Raw genomic sequence first — 13,106 nt, forward strand, 5'->3', positions numbered from 1 at the left:
AGGTTGGCCTTCCAAACCGAAAATTTTAAGGTTTTTACTCTTGGTTTTCCTCACTTTCAAATTTAACAGTTGAAGGTGCATTTAAAAATTTATTACAATTTTGTTAAAGAGTATTTTTTTTCAATTTATGATCACATGATATTGAAAGATTTTATGCCCCATTCAACTTTCACTCTAAATTACAAGTTTTAAATAAGATCAAGTACCGTACTCGTTTATCATAAATGTTTATGCACTTTGAGAGAAAGCGATCACCTCATTCAAAACATTTCTTTTCATAGTACAAAAAGTTCGCAAAAAGGTGAAAGACTTTATAGTGCTTTGGCGTACATGAAGGATAAATAAGTATGGTGAAGAGTTTGCACAATGTCTCTTCAAAATTTGTAAGAACAAAAGCACTGCCCTGCCTCGAAGTCGATTAATTATACATTCCATTCTAATACGCAAGGATAAAAATTAAGGAGATGGTATCAATTTACAAATGTGAAGCTCTAGTTGGTTTGTGCAGGTTGTTCCATTCACTTCATTGTCAATCTCCATTTCATTGCAATCAAGTGTGGTACAAGAGGTGCAAAATGAGGTCATCACTTTGTGAAAAGAATATATTGAAGGTACAATAATCAAAATCAAACATAAACAATACAACAGTGTGTCTATAAGATACTTAAAGCATGACTATCCCTAGCAAGGACAAGGACTCCACATACCATGTTCAAGAAATCTCATCACAATTTGCTTATTACCCGATCTGTTCAAGCAAGCAAGACTTATCCAATCTAATTTAGCGCACACTCTTATTGTAAAGCAAGGTTGAATTTGGAAGGGCTCCATAGTCTTCTAAAGCACTAGGTAAATGCCTTTTAAACGAAGTCATGCACCATTTCATAAAAGTATGAGGACCTCCAATTGGAAGCATGTAAGGTTTTTTTGATACGTTGAAAGCAAATGTCAATTGATATGTTTGAAGGGTTGTTAACTATCCAATCATATGTAAAGGCCTAACTCTAATTATAACCATTGATGGAAGTTATTACTCGAAATAAGCACAAAGTTTAGAGTTCGAATTGCTTGATTTTTTTTTAATGCCCACATTTGTACTCCATGTAGACAATTGTATTGAGGAAATTACAACATCAACTCATATCTAGGTGATAAAATAGCTTTTGACCATCACCAAAATTTTGTTAAAGTGGCTCAAGATTAAACTTTACCTTAAAAGTTTTGGACCTTCAAAGCCATACAAAGAATCAATGATGATGCTTACAAATTGAAATTGCCTTGCAGTTTGTATTGATGGCTATGCTAGTCATCAATACCATGGATCTTTGACAATATAAATCCCATTCAATTGATAAAGCAAAATCAATTCGACATTCACTTCTAGATACTCAACATCCATCACTCATAACTACCTATAACAACAAAACAAATTCAGATTGTTGAGTGGGACAATGTTTTGCCAAGTGAGACAATGTTTACTACATTACTATGCAAAAATGTAAATCAAGACAACACGTGGTGTCCAGTGTCAATCGAGGTAACACATACTTGTAGATGCTTGAATGAAGTAACCAACGTTTGTAATTGTTTGAGTATTGTTGTGAAGCGCAAGTAAAACCAAGATGCAGCAAGATGAACTAGGAAAAGCTATTATAGAGCACTTTACAACTCTCATCATACACATGATGTTTTAACGACGACGATAACAATATTACATCCAATGAATCTTCTTCAAAGGTTTTTTTCAAAAATGATAACTTGTATATGAAATTAGCTAGGACTAAATGTTTTTCACTTCAAAAACATGACCATCAGAATGTGGAAAATGACAAATTTATGAAGGCCTGCACCAACAGTTAGAGATAGCTTCAGAGGATGCAATCTTGCCTCTCTTCTTCAACACTTCATTCTCTTTAAATGGCTCTCTAGCTTCAACCCAACAAGTTTTGGTCATAATTTAGAGAGAGAGAGAGAGAGAGAGAGAGAGAGAGAGAGAGAGAGCACCTACTATAGTAACACTCAATTGAAAATGGCAATGACATGAGAGGTTCCTTTCACAATCTTGAAGAAGAGTTTGTGTATGCTCTTCCTCTCCATTGAAACGTAGTACCAATAAACGGAGCATGACAAAGTGACACATGCTGAGAACGCTCACAACTTATACACTCTGTGCATACAAGCCCTTACAGAAGCAATCCGTAGGTGAGCATTCGGAGATGTTGTTGGATGTGTCGTGTTATCTGATTCCATAACCCCTTGCAAGCTAGAAAGTGGGTAAAAGCATCACAACAAAGCCAGCTCTCCATAGTTGCCCTCTTATAGAAAACACGGCATTTTCAAAGCTTTTGAAATATAAGAAACCCAATGCGGGTGGCCAAATGTCGTGCTTGAATGTACAAATGGAAAAAGCATCCAATGAATCCCTATACCACATTGTGAAGAGTGTGTAATATGGTCTCCCAAAGCACTCCGAGAGGATGGAATTGCAAGTGATGGCTCTAGGGGAACTGCTAGAAGTAGAAGTCCTTGGTTGGCAATGGACGAGCAATCATGCCAATAGATTGACACTCAATAACTAAGGTTCGACGAAATATTAAACCATTGGGATTCCCACTTCTGTAAACCACATAGCATAGTTGATGTCGAGAAAAACATGCTTCCAAGAAAACATCATATGTCAAGCGTGAATCATATCCAAAACAAAGTTAAACACATAAACATCCAAGATACGGGCACCAGCAGAAACACAAGTTAAAAACACTTAAAAACATGCTCCATGAATAAGCACGGGATACTAGCTAGCATGGTCCATCTAGTAGTTGCCAAAATAATTTCCATCATTGAGAGTCTATTGGAGTCCACAAACAAATCTTCTCTAACTTTCATCCACCTAAACATATTGTCACCTCAAAGCTGCGTGACCAACAAAGCGACATGCAATAAATGGCATGGCATGAAAAGACTTTTTACTCCTTAAGGGGGATACTTGATCTTACCCCTACCTGCTTGCAAACCGCTAGGGCCTCTTTTCCCCTTGTCGGCTTGACAACTCTAGCCCGAAAAAGCAAAAAGTAAAAAGCAATCACTATTGCAAGTAGAGATCTTTAAGCAGACCTAATAAAGGGTGAGCATGCCTCAGACCCTAAGCTTTGGGCGTAGGTGGTATAAGGTGTGTTGCATATATGTGAGCACGTATGTGTGTGTGTGTGTGTGTGTGTGTGTGTGTGTGTGTGTGTGTGTGTGTGTGTGTGTGTGTGTGTGAGAGAGAGAGAGAGAGAGAGAGAGAGAAAGAGAGAGAGAGAGAGGTTTTCATGAGAAACATCAAGCCTTTAGCAAGATCCATGGCATAAAAACATCTAAAATCCATAACCTCTACAAATTGCACAAACCAGGATGCAACATGAAAAAACCAATCAAATTGTCACCACCCACAATGCCAATCAATGGTTAACCAAAAACATAAATATAAAAGTACGAAAGTGTCATTAAGTGTTGAACACTTGATCTTAAAACCTTGGAAACTAACTACTAGTAACCAATGTCCCAATGCATTTGGACATGTATGCATCCTGATTCAACAAACAAAATGTGCTACATACCAAACAACAAATGACATACTCTAGAAGTTTTAGGCCCAAATGAGTAACCAATTGACATATTCTTGAAGTTTGGAGCATGCTTGCCAAGCCATTGCTTAAAAAGAGACTAGTGGAATGGTTTCCACATTTAGCATCTAATTCCCATTCATTGTACATAACAGACTTTATACACAAGTACAAGAGAATCAAGAGCCTGAAGATATATAAATCCATCATCTTCAAAACAAAGGACTTTGAAAACCATAGTTAAAAAGATAACCCTCATCTGCACCCATGGAAACAACACAACTTTCAATTACCATTGACATCGTATGCATGTGATGCATGGGTATCCCACAGGTTATAGATGTCACCTTATTAAATTGCCTTCAAAGATAAATAATAAGAAAGGTAAAGCTACTCATATATTCATAGATGGTTTCATTTACAAGGGAAAAATAACATTTGGAACCCTTTTGCTTTGCAAGCTCTCATGAGATAAGGCCATAGACGAGTTTAATGAGGCAATTTAGCTTCGAAGTGGGACACATATACCTGTTTCTTGACTTTACAAATTTTAGCATTAATTGCCGCTATTTTTTCAGGATCATTGACATTGCTCATACGTGCAGTCAATCTACACTTTGGAGTCACACGTAACATAAAAAGATGTTAGTAAGTAAGTCCTTCACCACCATAGACGGAGTCGAAATCACACATAAGGTAGTAAGTATGAGTTCTAATCCCCTAAATCATAGAACATATAGATGGGATATTCCATAGTTCCACATTTGTTCCAAAAGCTAGGAGAGTGAGCTGCCACAATCCATAACTTTGATGCAATAAGAAATTATTAACAGCTTCATGAGCAACCCATTCACAACTATATCTACCATATTCCACAACCTTACATAACCATGTTTTTAACCATATTCAACCATAATCAATCTTAACCCTATTCACACCAACCATTTATAACCATATTAAACCAACAACATAGACCGTATCTAAGCAAGAATGGTAAGCTCAGTAACAAACCCAAAAGCACAACCTAAATAGAATAACCATTGCGACAGCCTTAAAAATATACTAAATATACTAAGCCGTTGTTTTTACCCCACAAGTAGGTCAACCCTACCATATAGGGTCAATTTACCAAGCATTAAGAAGAACTTCTATCATCACTTTCAAGCTAAAAAAGAAATTCAAGGCAACATTTATCCAATATTGAAAAGAGGATACCACCTTTCAATGATTTTTTTATATACATGTCCATGAGAAGACCATATATGTGCATTGACAAATATCCCTAAACTTGAAAGGGAATCACAAAACCAAAGTTGCAAACACCAAAAGGGTGCTCATATACATGCTTATGATAAGTTAACAAATTGAAAGTATTTCCTAAACTCGAAAGGCGAGTAAAAAAAAGTGCCAAGGATACAAAACTCAATAGAAGTTGCCGTTCATATACACACTCCAGTATATGCATGGGAAATATTACCATAACAACAAGTGAATCACAACACATCCAAACAGTTCGGACAGTAGTCCATAACAATACCAGAAGTCGCCTGAGAGTGAGTCGAAACAGCTAACTCCACATTAACCTGCTTATCCTTGCCTTTTGCCATGTAACCGACTACTTAATGTTACACCCTTTGCGAATAGAACCCTCAGAATCCCAATATACACAAGTATACACACACACACCTCAAAAGCACATAGTACCAACGCTAAGTGAACATAAAAGCTCACCTTTATGGGATTTGGAGCCAATGGTCATATTATACCTTCACAACAATATGGTGGACCCGGCTTCAAGAGAGAGAAGATACAACAGCACCGCCTTGTGCAGTGGCCAAATTCCTCCACAACAATATGGCGGGACACAGCTTCAAAAGGGAGAAAATACAACAACGCCACCTTATTTATATATATATATATATATATATATAGAGAGAGAGAGAGAGAGAGAGAGAGAGAGAGAGAGAGCACTTAGAAAACGTTGTGGTGTAAATCTGAGATGTGATATAGATATTACGCAAAAGAGACCAAAATAAACAAAGCCAGACAATCTGCCCAACTTCATAACCCATTTAACTACTAAGGATTAAGTACCATTAAAGTACCACCTACTAATATCTTTTCAAAAAATCACCAAGTGCATTCAAATCTATTATTCACCAAAGGTTCCCCATACCAATAGTCCCCAACTAATAATACCAAGGAAATAGCAACACGCTATAACTAACCATGTGTGTGTGTGTGTGTGTGTGTGTGTGTGTGTGTGTGTGAGAGAGAGAGAGAGAGAGAGAGAGAGAGAGAGAGAGCACTTAGAGAACGTTGTGGTGGAAATCTGCGTTGTGGTATAGATATTACGCAAAAGAGACCAAAATAAACAAAGCCAGACAATCCGCCCAACTTCATAACCCATTTAACTACTAAGGGTAAAGTACCATCAAGGTACCACCTACTAATATCTTTTCAAAAAATCACCTAGTGAATTCAAACCTGTTATTCACCAAAGGTTCCCCATACCAATAGTCCCAAACTAATAATACCAAGGAAATAGCAACACACTATAACTAACCGTGTGTGTGTGTGTGTGTGTGTGTGTGAGTGAGAGAGAGAGAGAGAGAGAGGTTTTCATAAGAAACATCAAGCCTTTAACAAGACCCATGACATGAAAACACCTAAAACCCTTAACCTCTAGAAATTGCACAAACTAAGGTGCAACAAAATGCCAACCAAGGCTAACAAAAAAAACATAAATACGGGATTGCCATTTATGTGTTGAACACTTGCACTAAAACCTTGGAAACTAATCACTATTCCCATTCCATTTGGGCATGTATGCATTCTGATTCGACCAACAAATTGCGCTACATATCAAACAGCAATCGACATACTCTAGAAGTTTCAGGCTTCCAAATGATTAGAGATTTTCCCAGGTTTTCGCAAAGAATAACATACTTTCTTTAAGGTTTCCACATGGATGCGCATGCCACTGAAAAAAATCAGTACAAGAGCTCTTTTACCCTCTTGAACAAGATATGTCAGTACAGACTTACTGGAACAAGCCCAAGAAAGGAAACGCAAGTTCACCAAATTCATTGAAAAGCATAGCTTTTAAGCTTCAAAAAGTGAAGAAAGCAGAAAATAGCAAACTTCTACCAAGTACATAGCAAGCACCTCTAGCTATAAAGAGTTGATTACCTTACTTTCTCACTAGGAAAAATTCATCTTTGGCTGTCATGATAAAGACAATCTTCAGTGACAAATCTGCTGCCCAGATATCCCTTTCCCTACAAGCAATCATACCACCAAATGATCCTCAGCTGGTTCTCTCTCATGTCTATTGCTTGGATAGCCATTTTCAGAATTACAACTCTTTCAGCTAACACCTCGGCGCTAATCTAGAGTCGCCACAATTCAAGGGACATATATGTAACCTAGTCTTTTCCCCATGTAAAATTCATAGCAGCCGCTGAACCTACTACCGATAATGCTTGTTGGAACAAAGAGGATAAGATGTATTTAAATGGCACGCCCTCCTACAGGTTCTGAAGCATACTCAATTGCTTGCTCGATGTTAAGGCTTTGCTGGGGCAATGCCGCACAATTGCTCCTCTTCCGCTAACTAAGAAAAATTCAGAGCTTTGCACCCTCACATTAAGGGGTTACCTTTCTGCGGCCTCCTCTTCACCTTAATCTGGAAGACATCCACATACAAGCACATTGTGGGCTGCACTAAGATTACAACCAGATGTAGAGGAATTGGAGCTGAAAGTGTGAAGATGATACGTACCTTGCCACCATTAGTCCCATCTCCTACAGTAGCTTGGCAAGCTAGTCTCCAACTATCGGGTCTCTGAAAGCGTTGAGTTCCAAATCAGCCAAGAACTTACCAAAACGTAGCCAGAATCGTAAAGAAAAATAGATTTCCGCATTCAGAACAACAAAAACTGGCATATACCAATTTCAAGTAATATGGCTCGGCTGGCGTCCTCTTGTTCATCAGTTCAGCTCCTTCCAATATCTAAACAAGCACTCACACATGCCAGCACAATCATGAGCATATGACAATCCCAAGACTCGCATATTTCACGGTGATGAAAATGCCCACCTCAACCAAGCACGTCCCACACATCCCACGCCCTTCACAGTTCATCATCTTGCCCTAGAGAGAGAGAGAGAGAGAGTTACAAAACATACTTTCAAATAGGTCGCCAGATAAGTTTAACCAATTAACAAACATGGAACAGGACCATACATATGGGCCATAGAGTTCAACTTGATTTTCCAGCATCACATCTCGTAGAAGTTTTTGCCCGCTCGGAGCTGTACAGTACTGTGGTTCTGGAATTGGATCGGTCTCTCCCGCGCGGTTGTCAGGCTGTTAAAAAAAAATGTAACAAGGAAACCGCCAGAAGTAGATTCAAAACACAATCACTGTTCTCGTCGCTCTTATGCTTGTAATGAAAGACTTCCCCTAAGGAAGAATCATCCGACACATTTTTCTCAGAACCGCAAAAAAGAATAAAACTTTTGAAATCTTGTTCTTTAACATGAAAATGCAACAGGTGCCCTCTTAACAGCTCAAAAAAGGGTTTCCACGTGATATGGCTGGGATTTCGCACTTCTTCACGGTTGATAAATCTTGGGATTAGTGTCACATTTCAATACATAATAACCATACAGCTATCTGATTATTAAGATGCTCCACGTAAACACAACAACCATAGTAACATGGGATAGCCCTTTTAGGGCTTCCCATCCCCACTAACCTCCTGTTCCCCTCATCCCAGCACCGTCCCCTTGTTTCGAATCCCTCATGGAAACAAGATTCTCCTCTAAGCCCCGTCCTAGCTATTGGAGACGCGCCCCATGTTACTATGACAACAACAAATCTCTATGGAAACCTCAAATGAAGCATTGGGGAGCAGCTACCGTCTTGGGTGTTGGATGAAGTTTGAGAACGAGGGTCGAGTAGATCATCATTAATTCACCAGCTTCATCCAATGGCTGAAATTGCAGCCGATCCCAACACCTAATGTCAGCCATAGATCCCGAACAAACGATGAACCATGCAAGATAGTAAAGAGGCTAGCCCACTCCCTAAAGACCAAAACAAATCCAGGAAACCCAGATTCACCTATGCGGGAAAGTGTAAGTTATAGACTCAAAAGTCTTCATCCACAAGACAGCATCAACTCTAGTGTGTAGATTATTGACTAAACACGATATTCTGACTAATATCGTTGTTGCCATATATGCTCCCTGAGGTCACGACTCATAAAGAATTAAAGCTAGGCCACAATTTGCAATGGTACATAAGACCCAAGAGAAGAATCCATGTTTACTAGACTCAATAAAAAGGCAAATGTCTCGAAAATAAGAGATGCAGCTCGCAAAAATCTGTGCAGCACATAAACTACTTGCAAATGTGTGTGTGCCTCTTCCATAAAGCTACTACTCATCTATAGACATACCTACCACTACCAATGTTTTCAGACAGCAAGCCAAAAGATGTGCGTATTGTGAGCACTTCCGTGTTACATGTGCAGGTTCCTTTGAAACAGAAGAGATTTTGTACCCCAACAAACTCGAATTGAATGAGAGGCGCTTGAGCAGAGTCTGGTTGAGGGGGCGTGGGCTGGAAAGGGTGCGGGGCAGAGCCCGCAAGCGATGCAGTATCGCGAAAGGCGGCCTTTGCAGCAGATAGACCATGACTGTTCTTCTTCTTGTTGACGAGGCCCAACTCTAGGCGGCCCAGTGTTGAGGTCCTAGTGCTGTGAGCTGGCTCCTTACACGCCTCCCACACGCCTCCCTTGCCCACGCCACTCAGCTGCACCCACGACGCTGCTGCCATTGCTGCAGATATTTGTCACGTGAAGGTTTCGAGTCGCTCCTGAATCCTCAGTCCCAGCAGATCGCCAAAAAAGACAACTTGAAAGTTCTCTATGGGGGCTTTAATAATTATGAGAAAAAAAAACTGGAGTGCTTCGTTAGTCCGAGGGTAAGTGAAAACAAGAACCTCTGAAAGACAAAAACTTGGGGGGGCGGGGCGGGAGAGAGAGAGATGTATATTTTTTATTATCGTTTTGGATGGACAAATATGACCTGTAGGACCAAAGTACATGTGATTATTAATTATCGTTTTGGGTGGTCAAATATGATGTATGGAATCAAAAGATCATGTGATGAACTGTATGGATAAGTGACTCTCAATGCTCAAGGATTATGTGACGAAACACAGTGGAGAGCCCACGCTATGGCTGGAGCGGAATGTATGTAGGTATAGGTCATGGCTGAAAATGTGAGAAGTAGTTTCAAAATTCGAAGGTGAATTCTTTCCAATCTAATTCATCACAAATATGAATGTGTTCATGATGCTCAATAAAAAGTCTACCAAGTACTACAAACCATCAAGTTTGCAATTCTTGAAGTTTAGTATGAACTATGCTCTTTTTTTTTCCCCAGTAAAAGAATCAGAATTTGTATTAAGAGGGAGAGATCAAAAGCCATTTGAATAGGTCAAAAAGCTAAGAGTATCAATGTCTCAAACGGCAAATGCCCTAGGTGTCAGGAAGATGACATTCCTCATCTGTTCAAAGCCTTGGGTTTTATTCCCTCTTTGGGCTTTGTTCCCTCTTGGAGTCGGTTAGTCTTAGGGAATTCCATAAATCAACTTTTGGAGGGAGAGATGCAACAGATTGTTTGATCAAGCTTACCAAAGTCCATGTATGAGAGTTCTTTTTTCTGGTTTGAACTTGCAGACAAGTTGAAGCTCGAGAAGTGTCGACTCTACAATATCAACAATCAACACGATAGAGTCAAACGAATGATAATCGACACTAGACTTGTAGATGCCAAGATGGTTGGACAAATTGCCAATGCTGAGAGATTTATTTCTCAAATTGACGATGTTATTCAAGCCTTGCCTTGAGGTGTTTCTGATCCAATTTGAGAACATCTATTTTTGTATGCCTCTCTTAGGACATCAACTATGTAGCTTGGGAGTGTACCGTCCTTTTGGATATTGTAACATTTTGAACTATGCTCTTGAACATGTAGTTTTGTGTGCTAAAGAACTCTATGACAAGCCTAGGACTTGAGACATGTTACAAAGAGGAAACCAAGATACCAAGCTACCACTTGGGTGATAAAGAAAGAGAGAGACCAGAATAGCTTCTTAACTCACCTTAACAACCTTATCAATAGCTTCACACCCCACAACTGTGGCCTTCATGTCACCTGTATGACCCACCATGTCCCCATTCGGAAGATTCACCCGCACCTACAAGCACAAATAGCCTGATGCCACATCAATCAAGAAGAAAATTCTTAACCATGAGCTTGTAAATGTTATTGAAGTCTACGTGATCATACTTGCCACTTAAAATTGCGTCCCTGGCTCTCTCACCAATTTGGAGGGCTTTCATGCCAGGCTTTTCATTAAAAGTGATACCTTGGTCACTCTGTATTTCCACATAGGTCTCCAACTTGCTATCAAATAAGCATGACCGATTCCCATTCGAGAAGAATGTAACATGTCCAAACTTCATTGTCTCGCTATCTCAAGCGCCCAAAACAATTAATTTCTAAATATACTGCATAGCCCTCCTTGGCATGAGGATTAACAACAAAAAGCTGATTCATCAGGCCTCTTCTAACTGTACTTGCATGCAAAGGTTCGGAGTCCTTTCTTTGCGAAGTAATCACCTAATGTCCGCTCAATTTCGGGAGGGCTCACCAAGTACTTGCTAGGGAGCTTCAACTCACCATCGTATTGAAGCATACCTGCATAGTGAATTTTGGGTACACGCACCCTATTAAAGTTATCAAAGTTTGCATACTCGAGAGCTTTTGCCAACATGATCATTCTGTCTGCTCTAAAATTGAAGGTTACAACTGCATCATCATCAACAAGTGGACCAACGGATTTGCCATTTTTGTCCACAATCACAAATGGAGGACAGTATTGGTCATTGAATTTTGGATTTTCTGCCTTCAATTGCATAAGAGCTTCTATACCACTCTTGAACTTGTGAGCAGCTTCTCCCAAAACTTGTGCATCCCAGCCTCTTTTTACCACATTCCAATCATTCTATTTCACAAAGTCCCAACAAAACTAACTCTTCAAGACTGCATTGTAGACCCAAATCAAAGTGAAACAATCAACAGCGACAATTCCTATTGATCCTATATTTGATCTTAAGGTGTTTGCATGGATGCATTAAGACCCATATTGAAATCTTAGCAAGCTCTTTCAAACCAAAAGGCAACTATTGGTATTTGGTAATCACAAGGTACCTCATAGCGATCCATAGTTACATGCATACGCCCCCCTCCAAATGCCAGTGAGGCATCCACTCCTTGTTGTCGTAACTCTTCTAAATCTTTCTCGAGCAAAATATTGGAAACTATATATTCCATTTCAATACTTCTCAAGTGAAAAATTTTATGAAAGGATGAGAGAGAGAGAGAGAGAGAGAGAGAGAGAGAGGCTACCGATTGCCGTGGTTCAAAGGTGTACCTCGAAAGAATGAGATACCGATCGTAGTGCTTCAGAGGGGTACCTTGCAGAAAACCACGAGGAGGGTTAGAGGTTTGTCAAGCTCAATGTTCATAATCATACAAGATGTCAATGTTATTAATTGTTTGTTGTTTCATTTTTATGTCTCAAAAAAAAAAAAAAACATGCAAGTTTCCTTGCACGGGGGAGTTTGCACAGTCATCCCCAATTTTTATAATACGAGTGAACGTGCCATTCCCACGGCAGTGTGCAATTCTCAGTGTGTTCATTAATTGCGTTTGCAGTGTCAAAAATGTCAAAAATCACAGAATGATAATGATAATGCTTACTCACCGCGGGATTGAATGTTCGTCATCGATGCACCTTGCATCAACGATGTTGGGCATCTCCTGCTCTTAACCCGCTACAAGAGACGACAATGGAGGATGAAGGAGGTAGGCTTCTGACTATTTGGGTGGAGGAACTTTAGGAAGAAGCGGGAATTTTTATACTTTAGCTTGTGTCAATTCAGAGCCTATCAAAATTCACTCGTCGCTTCAAATCTGGTGGAAGCAAGAAGGATGGTGCTCAACTGTGAAAGGCACATTAACAGTGGGCGCTCAATATCAACTGGTGTAAAGAGTTCAAACTAGATTATTTCTGCCATCTGCACTATATGCACTCTTGTTCTTATTAGTTCCAAACTAAAGTTTGGAAAGTTGACAACATCATAGAACAAATCAATCTCGTCCTTCATGTGCATAACCTGATAACACCATAGTCCATGTTGTCAAGTAGTGTTTTGGACTCATCAAGTTTGCCACATTGCCAAGCACAAAATGTTTTTGCAACAGTCCCACAATAGCCCCTAAGTGTTGTGCGCTTATGTCGCACGTGTCAATGCAAGGAACTTGCCGATACACCGTGTGCGAGCCACAAATGGCTCCAAGCACACAACAATCCTAAACTAGTAAGCTCAAAGAAGGCGATGGTGTGTCACTCACCGC

General features: G+C 39.6%; 1 protein-coding gene across 1 annotated transcript; it reads right to left on the reverse strand.

Moving 5' to 3' along the window:
- Positions 1 to 6,667: 6,667 nt before the first annotated feature.
- Positions 6,668 to 11,924, reverse strand: LOC147440429 (2,3-bisphosphoglycerate-independent phosphoglycerate mutase-like). Its single transcript, XM_086530166.1, has 11 exons — positions 11,898 to 11,924; positions 11,264 to 11,691; positions 10,964 to 11,156; positions 10,786 to 10,881; positions 10,316 to 10,388; positions 9,178 to 9,455; positions 7,855 to 7,977; positions 7,708 to 7,761; positions 7,558 to 7,620; positions 7,390 to 7,452; positions 6,668 to 7,293 (listed from the first exon to the last, which is right to left on the reverse strand). Exons 1-11 carry the CDS (start codon positions 11,922 to 11,924, stop codon positions 7,249 to 7,251), a joined length of 1,443 nt encoding a protein of 480 aa, XP_086386292.1. The 3' UTR covers positions 6,668 to 7,248.
- Between the last annotated feature and the right edge of the window lie 1,182 nt (positions 11,925 to 13,106).

This window comes from Adiantum capillus-veneris, chromosome 15 (assembly GCF_014529385.1).
Source record: "Adiantum capillus-veneris isolate H3 chromosome 15, ASM1452938v2, whole genome shotgun sequence".
NCBI lineage: Eukaryota > Viridiplantae > Streptophyta > Polypodiopsida > Polypodiales > Pteridaceae > Adiantum > Adiantum capillus-veneris.